This window comes from Melozone crissalis, unplaced genomic scaffold (assembly GCF_028551555.1).
Source record: "Melozone crissalis strain CALT ecotype California unplaced genomic scaffold, PUWL_Pcris_2 ptg000014l_1, whole genome shotgun sequence".
Taxonomy (NCBI): Eukaryota; Metazoa; Chordata; class Aves; order Passeriformes; family Passerellidae; genus Melozone; species Melozone crissalis.
Window position 1 is genome coordinate 13,529,916 of NW_026535792.1, and position 18,355 is coordinate 13,548,270.

Below are 18,355 nucleotides of genomic sequence, written 5' to 3' on the forward strand. Positions count from 1 at the left end.
ACGGGCACGCTGCCCCGCTGGAGCCCCGCTCTGCGCTTCCCTCACCTCCTCCTCACGGCGAGGCGCGCCCGCCCTGCCCGGCCCCAGCCCTGCCCCAGCCCTTCCCGCCGGGCGGGCGGCTCGCCAGCCGCCTCCACACGGCCCGGGAAAACAAACCCGACTGTCAGGCGGCCTCCAGCCGACAGTACCCGGGCCCGGGGCTCGGTTTCCTCTTCAGAGGGCTGCTGGGGCCACCCCGGTCCGTCCCGGCGCGGTTCGCCGCGGCCCAGGCTGAGGAGGAGCAGGGCGGCCTCCCCTCAGCTCACTGCTGGAGGTGTCCGTCGGGGACCCCGTGCGCGCCGCGCGCTCCCTCAGGGAGAGCAAAGGCCGCGGGCGGGCGGGGAAGCGGCGGGAAGCCCCGGGCTCACCTGCGGGACGCCCCCCGCCTGGCTCCTCCCCGGCCCGGCCCGGCCGCGGCGCCCCCTCCCCCGCTGGAGGGGGCGGGCAGTGCGCGCTGATCTCCGGCGGCGAGCGCGGCTGGCGGGGCGGCGGAGAGAGCGGCGTGGAGTTGGTGGGGATCCCCCTGTGGGACAGAGGCGGCTCGGGACGGGTGAGGAGAACGGCAGCGGGCAGTCGGGGAGCTGAGGGGGACACAGCGTCGCCCGCTTTTCCCTGCCGCGATGGCCGGGGCCGGGTGGGCACAGGACTGTGGCACCGGAGCGTGGCGGGCACGGGAGCCGTCGCCGTGCGGTGCCGCAGGCGCTGCTGCCCGCGGCTGTGGCAGTGGCTCCCGGCGCCGAGGCGCCCTCAGCTCCGTTAAACACGCGCCTTTCCAAAGGCCGAGGGCGTCGGGCCCGCCCGGGTGAGGCGAGAACTCGGCGGCTCTCCCCGCACCGCCGGCGGGTGACGCGCGGGGAGCTGGCGGAGCGCCGGCCGTGCCGGGGCAGCGCTTCCCCCGGGCGCTCCTCGGGGCTGCGCTGGCGAGCGGAGCGGGGCCGCCCCGGGGCGGGCGAGCTCAGCGGTTGAGCGGAGAGGGAGCTGCCGGGGGAACAGACTCCCGGAGCCCTTCTGCGTTTGCTCTGCGGCAGTCACGAGCGAGGGTCTTCCCTCCGAGCCGCGGCTGCCCCGGGGCTGCGGTGCCGCAGCTGGAGGTGCCGCTGCCGGCCTTGGCTTCCAGGTGGGCGGGCGGGGCCCGGAGCCCCCGCGGGGCGCCCAGACCGCCTGCTCGCACACATTCCTCCGGGGATTCCTGGCATTCCTGGGCAGAGGGCACTCTTGACTTCTTTATCTCCCTTTTATTCCGCGAATTAGCGTATTTTTTTGCGAAAGGGTGTGTCCGCGTTGTGTGTGTTCTTTTTCATGGGAAAAGTTTAGAATGGCAGTTCTGCCATTTGTTCTTCTTCCAATTAACTTTGCATCTGATGTAATTTATATCCTTCCAATTCGATGACAACTTTATGGGGAGATCAGTGCTGCGATAAAGCTTCTGCGGTGAGTTTGCATTAGATTAGCAGTTGACAGAACGATTGCTGGGAATTTTATCTTTCCCCTTTTTTTAGCATGCAGATATTTAAAAAAAAAACTTTTGCAGTGCAAGCTGAGTGATTATCAGAATAGAAATAGTGGAAACCTCTTGTTGAAATTTGTTCTGTTTTTCTGAGCATCTACACTGTGTTTATCTTGTGCAGGCTCCTAGAAGTGAACCCTGTAGGTGAATCAGAAATCCCCTAAGTGTATCCTGACTTCTGCTACTCCCAGGGGAACTTGATAGATTCAGTGCCTGACGCCTCTGCTGACAACTGTCAGATGTGTTGTAGTTATAAATCTCTTTATAGAGCTTGTTTTAACAGACCTTGAAAACTTATATAAAAAGATAATTGAAATGGCAAAACCAAGCTGCTGTTTACTTTTTAAAGGTGCTTTGTAAGAACTTGTTTGACTAGCAATTGTGTTTTCTAGAAATGTCATAGTCATTGAATTGTCTTGGGTTTTTTTCTCATGTTAGATCCAGGAGAAATCTGCTTATGCTCACACTGTGTTCTAAGCCAGATGTGGTTACTGATGATTAATGTAAAAGTGTAACAAGTTGCTATAAGTTTTTGTTTGTTTGGTTGGGTTTTTTTATGATTAGTTTGAATTTGAGTCTTTTCTTTTGGAAGACTCAATTTTGGAATTATAAATGGAAATGAAAACTTTCATACAGTATTGAAGCCTGTGATTAACATGTAGTAAACATTATGTTTTAGAAGTTTTTCATGTTATGGAAGGCAATTAAGCTGCTTTTTATTTTATATTATTAATTTCGAGACACAGCTACATTTCTAAAACAGAAGGCTCTGTAAAATAGGAAAGCAATGCTTCTAGGTTTTGTTAGAATTCTCTTAGGATATTAAGATAATCATTCACATAAGAGAAGATGGTTGTTTTTAGCAGACAGTTGGTTGTTTAATATTAATGGAGTTTTTTAAAATAATCTAAGATAAATAAAAAATACAGTGCTTCAAATGAAGCATCTATAAAGTGACCAATATTTTTACCTGTGTGCTGACAACTTAGAGGTGTTTCTGAAATATGTTAATCATAGGAACAGTATTCCTACTTGGTTTGCATACACCTTGAGTTGCAACTGACATTAACTGCTTCTAAATGCCACCTAAATGCAAATACACACTACAAAGGTAACTAATGTTGTGACAGGCCTAAAAGGCCTTGTATTGCTGACTCCCCTGATTACTGAATTTGTGTTGATATTTCCAAGAGCCTGTCTGCTCTGTGAGTGTATCACACAACTGTTTGGGTTTTTTAATTTTATTCTCATTATCTGACTTAGTTACATTTTGCTTTTAAATCTAATGAATCTAGACTGCTTAGGCTGCCTGAATTGCCTCCAGCTTATTTTAATTTCTTTTAATTGCATTATTAGATCTCACTGTCGTTACTAAAATGTCTGAGAATGCACTTAGGTTCCCCTGGCAGGGTTTTTGTGGGAGATGTGAGATTTAATTTTCTGCAGAAATAGTCTAAGGATGTCCTGTATAAGGAATTTTACCTCAAACAGACGATGACAAAGTTGCAGAAAAGAATTGGTGACAGTTCCTTCTTCTGGTGTGCATTGTGTAATAGGAAGTTGATTATTCTGGGAGTATTGGTGAAACTGGTTTGTCTGGGTTCTGCAGTGTCATCTGAAGTGTGCAGGTGGAATGACATGACCTCAAATGTGAATTTTTAAATCTTTTGTCACGGAGTAATAGAAGAACATATGTGCTATGAGTTTATTCAGCCTGGATCATAGTGGGCAGGTTTTTATTTAAAAATAGCTACTGGAGTATTTTGACACCAAATAATTCTGCAGATGCAAAAATGTAAACAAAAGTAGATCATCACAGTTCCATGCTACAGTCTGCTGTTTTACCGTTTCTGCTTTTGAAGTCATACTGATGATGGTGTCATTATTTTTAGAACCTTTTTACCTGTGAAGGTAACCTGAAATCTGTATATTAATACCAAGCACACAAACCTGATTGTGCAAAACAACATTCAGCCTGTAGCAGCATCTACCTAAGTTGATAGAAGGGAACTGCAAAGATAGTACAAGATCACTGGTACTAACAGATTTCTGATAAATAGCAATGAACACTGAAATAATGGGGCATTTTTTTTACTTCTGCACCCTCTCTGCAACTCTGAATGGCATCAGAAATGTTGCAGCAACCTGTTGCCCACATGTTCAGATAAAGCAGGCTTAAGAAATTTGTGTTTCTTCTATCTGTCCCACTTATTTTTTTTTTTAGAGGTAGGAGGAGGTTATCTTCTACCTGATCAGTTCAGTGATACCATTCAGAGGCAGGCTTTGTAAGGAATTGCATCCTTACAGTATTGAGATTAACAAATGTTTTGAATGGCCAGGATGAGATGAAGGTGTTGGAATTTCTCTGATTTTGTTGCTAGGTCTCAACAAACTGCGCAGAGGATGATGGTTCAGACTTGACACATCCTGAACTTAGGTTTGGTAATTCTGTTTTTAATGCATCTTGAATGAGGTGTTTCGAAGGATGTGCAAAAATACAATAAATAGGTTGGGTTTTGCTATTTCTCTTCTAAATTGGCAGAAGAATGGAGAATGCACTCCCTCACTCACCAGGTTAATGTATGAGGGAAGGTGTTTCACGTGTCCATGGAGTGTTTGTTCCAGGCATGTTTATCTGGAAACATGGACACATTTCAGAAGCTGCTTTGACCTTGACTTTGAATGGTGTTAAATCAAAATGGTAATACTTTTCAGTGTAGCCAAGTATGAAAATTTGATCTTAAACCCCAAAAAATGGACATGTTAAGAATGCATGTGCTAAAGATTTAGTGGAGTGGTAGTCATGGAGTTGTTTGGAATTAGAGCTCACTGTATTTTTTCTGATCTTTACCATCTCTGCCAACACAGCTGGCAGCCTCCATGGAGGAGTTTATCCAAATGTAGGCTTATAACCTTTCATTTTAGGTGAAATGAAGTGGCTAGCAAGATTCATAGCCAGACATTTTAGGTACATAGTTTCATTTTTCAAAGAATGCCTCTTAATTTTTAGCCAAATGAAATATTTAAATTTCTATTAGTCCATCTTTTGTATTTAAGAGTTTCATTAATCAGGCTGACAGTATGAGATGTAAAGTTAATATTCTGTAATAACTTTTCACATTCTTCTTGATTTTGCTAAAAAAAAGAGAGCAATGAGGAATAAATGTGATTGGAGAAATGTCTCAGAAAGCACTTAGACTGCAAAAAGCCACCAGGGAGCTTGGTAAGACTGGGAGATGCTGCAGTAATTACCATGGTGGCCCCTTTCTGTGAGGGTCCCCAGGCATTGCAAGGAGTCAGGACCACTCAGATGTGACTCTCAGCAGTCTGAGCATGACCATGTTTTGACTCCAGGCATTTGCAGCAGTTCATGATACTTTAGTTGCATGTGCATCGCATGCACCATTTAAAAGTAGCTGAAATGTGGACATGAAAGGTAAATACAGTGTGAAAAGGAGATGTATTGTCTGGGCTGCCCATGCTTACATAGTCATCATACCCACATGTGTTTGTGTTTCTGTGAGTGTATATATAAACCCTCATACACACTTGCAGAAGCCTGGTAAGTAATTACCAACCTTTTGGAATGTTTTAACCCTATTCTGAATTCTGTTGAAGGATATCTCTAAGAACTGTTGGAGGTGTATTTAATGTACATAAAGATGTGCAAAAGGGGGTAGTTATTTGCATTCTGCTTCAACATAAGCATAATGCAGAAGTAGGGTAAAATGTAGGCTTTTATATTGATATGTGGGAGTGTTTTCAGTGAGTAAATCAAGCTCAGTATATTTTGTTGGCCTTGTTGAAATGGCTGGGTTATGCCTTCATACGTTTATTTGCACGCCATTAGCTGTTACATGCAGGGAGCAAGTGTTCAGCAGTAGCAGCCTTTATTTACAAGAACAATTGGCATGTAGTGTTGCATTAGAATTCCACAAACACTTCAGGCTTCATGAAGAAGCAGCCCTGCCTCTCTCATTTCCCTGGTAATTATGCTATTCCAGTGTGAAGGTGAGGAGTGTGGCAGCTCAGGGTAGCTGGTTAAACCTGTGCTTGCAGGGCCCACACCAGGTCACTTTGGCTGCATAGGCTTTGTAAACCTTTCTAAGTGATTCAGTGCAGCTCACCATGATCTCCTTTCCTCTGTGGAGTTTTTGAACCTCTCTCTTCTATACTCAGCTCATGTCTCTCAGACAGTGTGATGATATCATCTTGTCTGGTGGGGCCTGGGCTCAGGGCCTGCAGTTCTGGCTGCATATTTAAATTTGAAAACGCATGGCTGAGTTAGTTGAAAGAAACTAGATGGGTGTGAAGCCAAGTGTTTAAGGAATACAATGTAATTAAGACAAAGTCTAACAGTAGAAAAATGGAAGGCATAAGTAGCTTGAATACACATGAAGCTGTGGCCTTATGTTGGCTGTGTAAATATGACTCCTACAGCCTATTTTACATGTAGATTCTGTACTTAAATACTTGCATCTCCATAGAGATTAACCCTGCTCTGTGTGTCTTTATATTGGTGAGCCCTTGGTCTTTGCAAGCAGCTGTACTCATAGTTCATTATTAATTTTGTTCAGGAATAAGTTACACATACATAATCAAGGTCATGCAAGTTGCATCTGTTGGGTGGCTGTAAAAGTAGTTCCTGTAGACAAGATTATAGTTTTCATGGGAAAAATGAGAATGTCCACTGAATGTCACATTTAAAGTGAAGGAAAAAATGTTTGGAGTATAGGAACCTTTTATTATTTAATTATGTAAGATGATTTTATACATAAACATGTTTCTGAAGCACTTGTAAAACTTCTTAGCAAAGGTTGCCCTAGCTGTGTCCATTCCTTTGAGAAGAGCTTTCTAAGAGACTCTTAACAAACCTGAGATTTTTTGCTCAAGCCACTAAAAGGATACTCTCTTCTATTTAAACAATGATGATATCATTGGGATGTACTAAGATAATTTCCTTTGGAACAAAATACAGTTTCTAACACTGACAATTGGAGGAAAATGTACTGAAACAACACAGAATCTCTTGTGGAGTGAATGTATTCATGTCAGATGTTTGGATGCAAACCAGCTATTGTATTTGAAATCACAAACCACTTTTAGAATCTGTGAGTATCCTTGTGTCTCTCAGCAACCTTTTCTGTCAATACATAAAGACACAAACATAGAGAATTTGGTAAAGTAGAAGAGTATATATAATACCATTTCCTCTTAGTGTCTTTATTACTTTTTTTCCTTGTTTTTAACCTTTTTTGCAAGTTTTTAAGAAAAGAGAGGCAAAATTGAGTATTGAGTGTATATAGTCAACTCTGAAATAAGTATTTATAAGGTTTTGTTGCTGCTTGCTTTTTGTATTTGAAGTTTGTAAATATTAATTGTAGTGCAGTACTGTCAGATACTCACAAGATAACGCCAGTAACTGGATCCTGTTAGTGGCAAAACCCAACCTGTTCAGGAGCTTTGTCTGAGCCTGTGTGGGAGCTGAAAGAGTAGCGTGGCACAAATGCACTCAGGCAGGTGTTTGTACACAGGAGCCATGAACAAACAGGTGCAGCTCCCCAGCTCCCTCCAGGGCCTTAACCACTGTCACAGTCTGCAGGGCTGGGACTGCTCACTGCACATCACATGGATTCTTTGCTTGGACTGTACTTCAGGTACAGGTTCACTTCTGGTTTAGTATACTTGGAATGTGTTTGATTTTGTTTCTGATTCCCTTTTGCTTATGATTTGGGAAAATATGGAAACATTACTTCAGTAAAGAAAAAGAGAGCTCTTAAATAATGATACAAAGTATATAATGCCAGTGGTAATAGCTTAGAATATTACATGAGAAATTTGGAGGTTTCTTAGCATTTTCATCATAAACAAAATTAAGTCTTTACTTTGCACTCAGTAAGTGAAGTTAGCAGGTCATGTGTTGTTTCCTCTAGGGATAAATCCTGTAAAATTATGACTACATGAATTCATACATAGCAGATAAAGAAAATTGGATATATATATTATGTCCTTGTTTTCAATAAAACTCTGAAAATTTTTGAGACCTGAGTATCTGCCAAAATATGTTGTTGTTGACTTACAGCCATTGAAGCAGATTTTCAATTGGAAAAAAAAAACATCAACCAACCAACAAATAAGCCAACAAAACCTGCTAGTTGTCACACAGCTCAAGCATTTGGCTGATCTGTCACATACTTTCATAGGACTAACAAGATGTTTTACATTTCAAACACTGAGACTTCCTCACACACAACATTTTTCAGCCACAGGGAGTATGAACCCAGCTGTAAGGAAGTGAACAGTATCTTTTGCTCTAACTGCTTCTAATTGTTCCTTCTGCTGACAGTCCTTATTAAATACAGCCTCTTCCTCTCCTTGGAAAGGTGACTGCTAATGTTTTGTGTTGTTGGCTATCTGAATAAGGTGAACTGAAACTGAAATTCTCCTTTCTAAGGCAGCAAGCCCAAAGGTCATCCACTTTACTGCGTTTTGGGAGAAATTAATAAAATAATATCTGTAATGCATAGTAACTGAAGCATGGCTGTTGGCTTTCACTAACAGTATGGAAGAAAAGTATTATTTGGGATTTTCATCCTGCAGGAGATTCTAGCATGTCATCTATAGACTGCCATCTGAAATCAGAAAAGAGAGATTTTTTTCACAGAATAAAAGTGAAAGCAATTGATTGAGAAATGTTGAAATCCTTCCTATAAAAAGGTATTTCTCTGAGTCAGTCAGTGTTCCTGGCTGGACTTCATGCTTCATTATACACCCAAAGCTATATGACTCCCATAGTTAATCACAGCTTGGTCAAAGGAGACAGAAACCAACTCATGTCATGTTCATGGAAGGCACAGAGCTACAGGGCTTCTGGTGTGGGGGCTGCAATCCCTGCTCTCCCAGGGAGGCCTGCATGGCCCCTGGCAGTGTGCAAGGCTGGGTGCTCCTCCAGCAGTTGCTTTTCCCCATGGCAGGGTGGCAGCTGGGACTGGCAGTGCTGTGAATGTCCCTGCAGAGCAGTGCAGGGTTGGGCACACAGCCCTGCAGCCACACTGGGATGCAGCAGCTCAAAGCTGCTCCTGTCCCTTTGCCCTGCACCAGTCACTAATGCACCTGCATGGGGGGCTGGAGCTGAGGGGGTGCAGGGCATGCAGTGCCAAGTGCTTTAGATGGAGTGCTTTTGGAAGAATGTCATTTGCTAGCTTTTTATGATATATGTAAGGCTAATTCTGCCCACAGTGATAGGTCAGCCCTGTCTTGGATGCTGAAGAGATGCCTTGATTTCGTCTTGTGTCTGTGTGATACCAAGTGTAATCCTTGCAGTCTAACACTGGTATATGGGGCTTTGAAAAATACATTCTGTGTGGCTTAGGTTCACAGGAACTCCTGATTGTTTTCAAGTATAGAATTTGTCACCATATCTTTCCTTCCAACAAGTACTGAGATGGGACATGAAGCTTTTGGGCTGATTTAAAAGGGAATGAATATTTGAAAACTCAGTGGTTTGGTTTTTATTTCATTGGTAGAAATTTTTGATCTTTGATGCTGACATCAGAAACACCAACAGCAATAATAAAATAAATCTGAGTAGTTTTTTTTCCTCACTGATGCCTACAGATATAGAATGACATGATATATTGTAGAAAATCCTTTTTGATAAGCGTTTTGAAAGTTTTGAATTTTGACCACTCGATAGGTAGTGGCAGTTTACAGACAGTGCTGGGGAAAAACAAAGGCTGACATTTTCATTGTGTACTGTAAGTATCATAATTTTCTTTCTAATGACTGGGAGTAGTAACTGCCACATTTGCTATAAATATAATTTTATAATTTAATAGAAAATTAATAGAAATTTATAATTTAATATAATTTATAATTAAATTATATTCAGTTATCAATGTATATTAGTTTTATATAGATAAAATTAATTTTATATAGATTAAAAACCCTCTAGCATGAAAAAATCTTAAATGGGAATAAGGAATCTGTTGGAAAAATGGCAGACTGTTTTCAGATGCCTTTCTATTGTTGGATGTTGTCAGTTTGCTGTTAAATGAGTTTTACTGTCTTTTTTTACAGCCCCATATCTAGAATTTGAAAATTTCACTTTTCTCCCTTCTGTTCTCTGTAAGCAGTAAATCAAATAAATGTATCCTACTCCAGAGCTGTCTCCCACAGGGACTAGAAGGGACAGCAGCCCAGGCCCACTTTTCCTTGGCAGAAGCAAACTGTAGCTAGGATTGACAGTGATGAAGTTTCCCCTCATACTTGCAAGGCGTGTTTGTGAGAATGTTTTCCATCAAGTGTGAAACCATTACAGTTTTGGTCTTTCCATGAATTATCCTGTCTGTTTCCTTTTCTTTACTCTCACAGTGTGTAAGTTTTCCTTCCTCTTCTCTCGTAAAGTTGTTTCCTGTCCTTTTTCCATAACACTGTCATTTATTATTGACCTAACACCTTTGTGTGATGTTGCTGATACTTTCTGAATAGTCAGCTGCACAGAGAATCCATTATTTAGCTTGGAGAGCAAGCTCAGTGTTATGTAAGGCTGGAGAACAAATTTTATAGTTCCTTCCTGACATTTTGCTGTGCATGTGAAATATCTGAAGTAAACATTCATAAATTGTTACATCCTGCTTTTTCAAAAGAGACAACTGATTAAATAATGTGGGCCATGAGGATTTTTTTTCTTATGGTAATAAAAATTTGGAAATAATTTACATGGAACCAAATATCATTTGTAATTTAGCCTGAAATAGTTTAAAATTTTCAGAATTCTTAAAGTTCTCTCCTCCAAAGAGGATATAATAGGATATGTCCACATCTTCCTTTAATGAAAAATCTTCAGGTAATGCAGTCTTAGGAGACTCAGGATTGTGATATTGGATGTGGGTGAGTTCCTGGTTTTCTGACATTAGGGGGGCCAGGGAGGAGTCCTTGTGCCATAAATAAATCAGGTCCCTTTTATTCTCCATATCCCTCCCTAGATGGGTGCAAAAGGAGCAGATGTGTAATGGGAGGCAATACCTCTGAAGGGTGTGTGGCTCCTTCAGGGGACCAGGGGACGTATCCATTGGTGGGACAGTGTGTCCCTCCACTCTGGTCACCATCTCTGCCTGGACTGTCTGTCTGTCTGTCTGTCCCGAGCACGTGCTTGGCTCACAGGCTGGAGCTCAAGGTGGGATATGCTTTGTGGAGGGTGTGTGGGCAGGATACAGGAGAGCAAGCTTCCCATGCAGAGTTTGCCATTTAACAGGATTGGGAAAGCAATTTTTCAGAATAAATCTGCCTTGTAGATTTGGCTCAAGAACTGCAATGGGTGGTGGAGACAATTCCGTGCCTTTGTGATGCTGTAATGTTAAGAAGGGGAGAGACATGTCTGGCACAGGAGGATGTTTCTCAAAGGAACTCCTTTCTGCTTGCAGGGAGAGCAGCCAGGGTTCCACATGACAGAGGTTTCCTTTATTGTGAGCAGGTCTCACATAGCTCCTGGTAGCTAGCTATAAAGTAGCTGTGAAAGGAAATGTTTTTAAGGAATCTAAAAAAAGTTTTTGACCTGTTAAACCTTCAGTGTTCATCTCCTGTGGCTCTTTGTAGAGTATCATATCACTCCTGTACAACAAAGTGCTACAGAAGAACATGCAGAGTATTGGATTTTCAGGTATGAAAACCTCTGCTGACAAGTTCTCTTTATAAACAAAAAATGTCATAGTTTCTGGTTTTGGCAAAAAGAAGTTGTTCAGAAAAATGGAACCATTTCTGAGGAAGGATAAAATGTGGGACTTCCATAGCCACCGAAGTCAATTTTTAAAATGAGTGTTTAAGCACCTATATGAAGTCTTTAGGAAGAAATCTCAAAACTGAAAGGCTTGAGGAATTTTGAGTGCCAGTTTTGTTTAGTTGTTCACAGAAGTTTTTAAAGGTTGCTATCCCTGACAATGAAGTTAAAACACAAATTCAGTTTGAAATTTTCTGCTCACCTCAAGCAGTCTAAGGCCATGTTGCTGACAAAATATGTGATCCCATCATTCTGTGGTACCTTACTTGCTGACCTGACAGCAAGATGCTGATGATTCTGTGTCCTTGGCTGTATTATCTGTTTTAGCAAGTAGAATATTTTCAAAAGAAAATAATTAATTGAACTAGTCTTTCCTTACATCCCAATTAATTTGTATGTGATGTTGTATAGGAGATAGGAACTGGTTTCATAATAGAATGGCAGTCGTTCACCTATTTAAAACTTTAATAGTCATTGCTTCTGTCTTCTGAAAATTGTATTTTTAAACTCTGAGATAGCAAATAAAATTACTAGCAAGACAGTATTGTTTGCAATTTAAAGAATTACTTTGGTAGAAAACCTGGAATTAGGACTTACATCACTCTCTATTTCAGAAAAAAGCTTCTTCATTTTTTTAAGTGACTACAAGTATGTAACAAAGAGCCACACAAACAGGGAAATTGCCTTCCCAGCTGCCATTGAACTATCTAACCTCTTTTCATAAGCTGAAGAGTAAACAGACTGTTTTGTCATAACATCTGAGGGCTTCAGCAGCCTTAGAGGAGATTAAAAGCGGGCAGTTGTAGCTGTCAGGGCCCCCAGCTGTCAGCTCCTGCCCTGGATCAGATGTCAGGATCTCAGTCGGTCACAGCAGGAGCACAGGCTGATTTCATTTACCACACTGTGCCAGTCTGAGGTTTTCCAGGGCTGAGGTGTGCACTGAGCCAGCAGAGGTTTCAGATGTTCTCATTTGTGACATGGTGACATCTGTCAGAGGAGTGGGGCAGACAGATGGGAGAGGAGCAGCTTCAGCCCTCTTATCCTCCCCTGTTGCTGTAACCCTGCCAGAGCCTGAGATGTGAGTGTGCAATGTGTGTGCAGGAGAGTGACTGTAACTGTAATTAATCAATTAACATAGTTTCAGGATTTCCTCAGAAAGGCTGTGTGTGATGAAAGCCAGTAGTGCTTTTTCTTTAATTTAAAAATGCTTACAAAATCACAAAACCACTTTGTGTATTGTATAACAACTATTTGATATTATGTAGTTCATGTGAGTATTACACAATGCAGCTTGACATCATATAAAATAGAAATTCTATGTAAAATCTTCAAATATCTGAATAGTAGGGTCATCTGTCTTTTCTTGTTGGTGTCATGGGAATTTATAAATGTAATCTTTTTTTTCACAGTTCCAGAAAGATAAAATGTGTTATTTTAAAAATTGTTTGTTTAGCTCTTTTATTTCTAAATGTTTTATCCTTTTGTACAGTAAAATTAAGAGTTTTGTTAGTACAATACACATGAACAAGACAAATACACATACTTCTTTATGGTTTTAGAGACAAATGAAACACATTAATTTAAGGTAGATTATTAACCTAAATATTGATTCCCCTATATAGTAGGGGAGTTGGTGTTCTGTGGTTATTTTTGAGGAGATGGGGGTTGTTTGGGGTTTTTTTCTGGTTATTTAATATTTTTAGCAACTTCGCAACAAGTTTGAAAGGACTGCTTTTGCAGTCACCCCCAAACAGACATATTGTAATTGTATTGCAATGTATTGCTTATTTGTTCCTTGTGCTGATTGATATAAATCCTTTTTATTTTTTGGCTTTTAGGTTTATTTTTATTGACTCCTTTTTATATTTTTTTAGTTGTTGCCATTGTTGAAAAATTCAGATAAACTTTACTCTTTTTTAGATCTGCTAATACAGCTTGAAGGTGTAGTGTGCAGTTCCATACACTCATTATTTTGTATTGGTGGCATTTCTAATCTGGCTGGGGTTGTTGAGTGGGGAGCTTTTAGTAAAGATGTTCACACACTCCTCCACTACAGATGAGTGCTACCAACTGTGTGTAAATCAGGGGTTTCTCTCAAAGGCTCACATGTGAATGTGCCATGTGGGACTTCAATTTTTAAGCCTGCTGCTGAGGAGGAGCTGGAGTTGGTATTTAGAGAGGAAGAGGTTTTTGAGGGGAGCTTTCCTGCTAGGAGGATGAATTGGGTAGAAATTAATGTACTGTGAACATTGAGCCAAACGTTTTCATTTGCTGTCAGGAAAAAATGAGAACTCTACTCTTGACTGGAGTATCTGAGGGAGGTGCTTCATGCTGAGATAGACAGGAGAGTGAAACTGGCTGCAGAGGGTTGTTTTTCCATGAGACATCCTGTTGTTTTGGTTTCCTCTTGCTGATACCATCGCTCAGTGATCTTGGGTTTGTCAGGCAGCAGTGATGACTCAACTCCCCAGCTCAGTTCAAAAGTTTATTCCCTCCAGGTTTTGTGTCAGACTCACAGTCCTGTGTTCCATTCTTCTATATTCACACTCATACTGTCACTGCACACCCTCTGCCTTTAGACAGTTGGCTCATAATCTGCAACAGACTAGAGTAAATCTGCCTGTAAACCCAGCTGTTAGAGAAAGAAAGAATGGCATTTAACATTACAAACACAGGTAGGGGTGAATTTATTGTTTTCTAGATTGAAACAGTTTTGGCACATATAGGCTGGAGTTAGAATTCCTGTTGGATCTGAAAAAGGCACTGTCAGCCTTGGAAATATGAGCAGTGTTTTTCCATTTTTGTTGCTCAGCAAGTATCTTGTTTTAAAATAGCAACTGGAGTTTTTTTTTGAACAAGCTTGCATTTGGGAGGTTGTAGGAAAGGCTATTCTTAGGGATGACAATGAGATAATGAATGAAAAAGTTTCTTTTAAGATGTCATTAGAAACAAATGTTGAAACCCAAGAACGTAAAAACCACAACTCGAAGAATGAGGATGTTGACCTTCCTTGCAGTGCTTTAGTTACCTGAAACTCATAAAACCTTAAACTGCCTGGTTGTGTTTTGCTCTCCTGGGCTTATGTTTAAATGTTAATATAGCTGGTACTAAATGCTGGCTTTAAAATTATCACTGGTTTGTGAAAGGTACAGTCTTCTTACATCCTGATTAATTTGTATGTGATGTTGTAATGACTTCAGGATAGGAGATAGGAACTGGTTTCATAATCAAATGACAGTCATTCACCTATTTAAACTTTACCAGAGTCATTGCTTCTGTTTGCTGAAAATTGTATTTTAAAACTCTGAGATGGCAAATAATTTCCACTTCTGGGTAGTGCAAATACCCAGAAGTCATGTTTTGACTTAGAAAATTGTACTGGAGTTGTTTATATTTAAAGTAATTTGATTCCAAAGCAATGAGCACAAGCTCTGTGAAGGTAACATTTGTAAAATGACATGTCATTGATCAGAATGTGTCAGTCTGACATTTGTCTCTGTACCACAGCATATTCGCTTTGGGCAAGACAGAGCTTGGATATTGATTTCCCTGCATTATTGCCATTAGTCTTCATTGTCACATTGAATGGTGGAATAAAGTAATTAATGAAATAATCTAACTTGCTTAAAACAATGAGAATTTTGTAATTTTTCTCCTGTTCAGATATAATCCTCTGATAGACATGGAGCCATATTTTGCTGGTTTTAAGCACATGCAGCAGGATTATGAAGTCACTCTTGAACTTGCAAGTGAAGAGACTCAGAAAACTAAAAATGCACTAAATTCTAGGACGGGATCTTATGGTGTCAGCATTAGAGTCCAAGGAATCGATGGACATCCTTACATAGTACTGAACAATACAGAAGGATGTTTGCCAGAAAATCCTCCTCCTCCTCCTCCTGGAAAAGAACAGCAGGTCATTCCTCAGACTGTACACAAGCCAGCTGTGGACTCCAATACTGCTTTTAAGTTGGACGACAAAACCAGTGAACATACAAAGTTTGCTGGAACACAGCACGTGCAACCCTCTATGCCTAAAAAACTGCAGATAACCAATGTCCATGAAAAGGATAGTGGAATGCCAGATTTTAAAGATGAAACTATAAAATCCTCAAATTTGTTGAACTTTCAAAGACATCCTGAACTTTTGCAGCCATATGATCCTGAAAAAAATAACTTGAACATGGATAATTACCAGTCTTCTGTATGCAGTAAATCAAAGTCTTTTGCAGATGAAAAAACTGAAGCAAAGCCTTGGATTTCCTCATCTAAAGTAGTGTCCCTACAGAAAACAAATACATACCTTGCTGAGTCAACCAAAGCAAATTCAAAAAAAATACATCTGAACAGGTCAGTAGAAGATCCAAATAAGCAGCTGCAGGATTGTCCCAGCAGCACGATCAGCTGCAGTGAGGTGTGTGTTTCAGAGACATTTTCTCCTGCAGGAGGGTCCCCCTGTGTTAGTCCCACTGCTTATCCCGAGACAAAGAAACCCAGACCAGATGTTCTTCCCTTCCGCAGGCAGGATTCCACTGGGCCAGTGCTGAATGACTCTCGAAGATCCTCGTCCTCATCAGCCACTCCCACCTCTGCCAATTCCTTGTACAGATTTTTGCTGGATGACCAAGAGTACGCCATCTACGCGGACAACGTTAACCGCCACGAAAACAGGAGATACATTCCGTTCTTGCCGGGAACTGGTCGTGATATTGACACTGGTTCACTTCCAGGAGTAGATCAGCTAATTGAGAAGTTTGATAAGAAAGTTGATGCTCACAGAAGAGGCAGGTCAGGAAAAAGGAACAGAATTCATCCAGATGACCGTAAAAGATCAAGAAGCGTTGATAGTGCCTTGTCATTAGGACTTGATGTAAATTCAGCTTATTTAGGTGAATTCAATAAAAGCTTGGGTAAGTCAACTGAGCACTTGCTGAGACCATCTAAAGTTTGCCTTCACAAGCAGTTATCCAGAGATCAAAAGTCACCTTCCAAAGAGACAAAGATTTCTGCTCGAAGTGTTGGAAAACTGCAAATGCCCAATAAAGACACCCAGAGCAGCAGTTTCAGCTCTTTGCAACACCATAAACAGAATGGAACAGATACAGAGAGCTTGATGGTCAGATCAGCTACACTCCCAGGACAGAGTAAGAGAGAGGAAGTTAAAACAGTAACTTCTACTTTGTTGTTGCCAAACCGAATTGCAGTTACACCTGAATCAGGAGCCAAGAAGATTTCTGTAAAAACATGTTCATCCATCCCTAATATACAGGTAATTTTGAGTTCATTCTTTAAGCTATCCTTTCCACTTTGCATATGAATGGTGCCCTATTGTTAATTATGTATTTTTCTGTTCTTCATTAGAACAAACTCCCATCATACAATACTTCCAAATGGGATTGTTTTGGAGAAATGTAAATATAATTTTTTGTTGTTGTTGTAAGTATAGAAAACCTGATTTGTAAAGCAATGATTGTTGTATGAGGAAAGGAACATGGTGAGGCCAAACAATATCAAGATTCTTTAGCATACATGCACAAAAGTAGATTGTGAAAAGATGTATGCAAAATCAAGTTGTTTTTTCTTTTGGTGTGGAGTATGGTTTCTTGTTGCAGTAAGGCAAAACTCCAGTGGATCTTTCAGAACTTCGGGTCCATAGCACATAAAAGTTTTCATTGATAGGAAAAAATGGGGAATTCCAGTTATACTGTTTGTATTTACAACTCTCACAGGATATTTATCTTTTGACATTTTATCTTTATCTTTTAGGCAACTCCTGATCTCCTAAAGGGCCAGCAAGATCTTGCACAGCAGACAAATGAAGAGACTGCTAAGCAGATTCTTTACAATTACCTTAAGGAAGGGTCAGTATACATATGTAACTTTTGGAGGAGAAACTGCATTTTCTCAATATTTGTCTTCTATTACATTTGAAATGTGAAACAGTAAAGTGAAAGCTATAATTAAATGAAACTTCTCTTTCACAATTCTGTATCTCAGCTGTGTCCTCTAAGGCATTATCTGATCTCAAAATACCCAGGCTATCAGGACTTACATAAGGTGTTGTATAGGATATGATTAAATGCACTTGAAACTTGTGAATCAGAATATGGTTTATCTTTTAAATACATCTGGAATTAAACTTTGAATAATGTAGAGGTTGTTAGAGAATTCAAATAGGGCCTCATGGAACTTTAAGCCTTTGGGTTTTTAAACAACAACAAAGTGTTATTTCCTAAGGTTTGACTGAAACCCTCTGTGCTTTTAATACTTTGTGCACCTGTAACTCTTGGTATTTTCTACTGATAACTTATTGAAATGTAAAGGAAGGTTAAATTAATTCAAAATACACAATGCATTTAAATTTCTTTTAATTCCGGATATAGCAGGTTCTGGGACCTGTTCAAGTGTTATTTTATGTTGCAGTAGTCAGGACTTCTAAAACCTAGAACTACTTCTTATTTCAATATGTCTGAGTAACAGACATGCTGAATATCTGTCTTTCCACAGTCACAGTCCTACAAAAGAGATTTGCACTTCAAGAGCTCAGTACTCTTTTTTTGTTTGGTTGGCTTTTTAGAAAACATTTGGAATACAAATTTTTAACTCCTCTCTTTGAAGATGTAGCAAATCATAGTTAAGATAATTTCTGATTTGTTTGTAGTATTTTGGGGTTTTTGTGGAGATTTTTATTAGATTGGACAGTCTGAATTTGGTTTGATGCTAACAACATGGTAACTTTGATCATATCATTGCTTATTTGTACTGTCTCTTTTAGAAGTCCTGATAATGATGATGCAACAAAGAGGAAAGTGAACTTGGTTTTTGAGAAAATTCAGACTTTAAAGTCAAGAGCTGCTGGAAAGACACAGGTAAAGAATTTTTAATTTGCTTTGGCCTGTTTCAAAGTGGTGCAATATTCAGACAGGGCCTTAAGAATCTGAATCCCCTTAGTGACTTTTACTAGGCTATTCATGTGGTCCCTCAGGAACAGAGCTTAATTTTGATGGGATGAGAAGGATTAAATGCTTATT

At 40.6% G+C, this 18,355-nt stretch overlaps 1 protein-coding gene across 4 annotated transcripts in view; it reads left to right on the top strand.

Moving 5' to 3' along the window:
* The first annotated feature begins 512 nt into the window (after positions 1-512).
* Positions 513-18,355, top strand: part of CGNL1 (cingulin like 1) — a 54,617-nt gene continuing 36,774 nt past the window's right edge. For 2 of the 4 annotated variants that reach the window (XM_054272859.1, XM_054272861.1), the window contains exons 1-4: positions 513-589; positions 14,988-16,593; positions 17,091-17,185; positions 18,100-18,193. In XM_054272859.1, coding sequence (XP_054128834.1) covers positions 15,007-16,593; positions 17,091-17,185; positions 18,100-18,193 — 1,776 coding nt within the window. In that variant the 5' untranslated portion in view covers positions 513-589; positions 14,988-15,006. Of the gene's footprint in view, positions 590-1,258; positions 1,471-14,987; positions 16,594-17,090; positions 17,186-18,099; positions 18,194-18,355 lie in introns of those variants that run through there. The other 2 variants (XM_054272862.1, XM_054272860.1) reach the window with 2 other exon arrangements.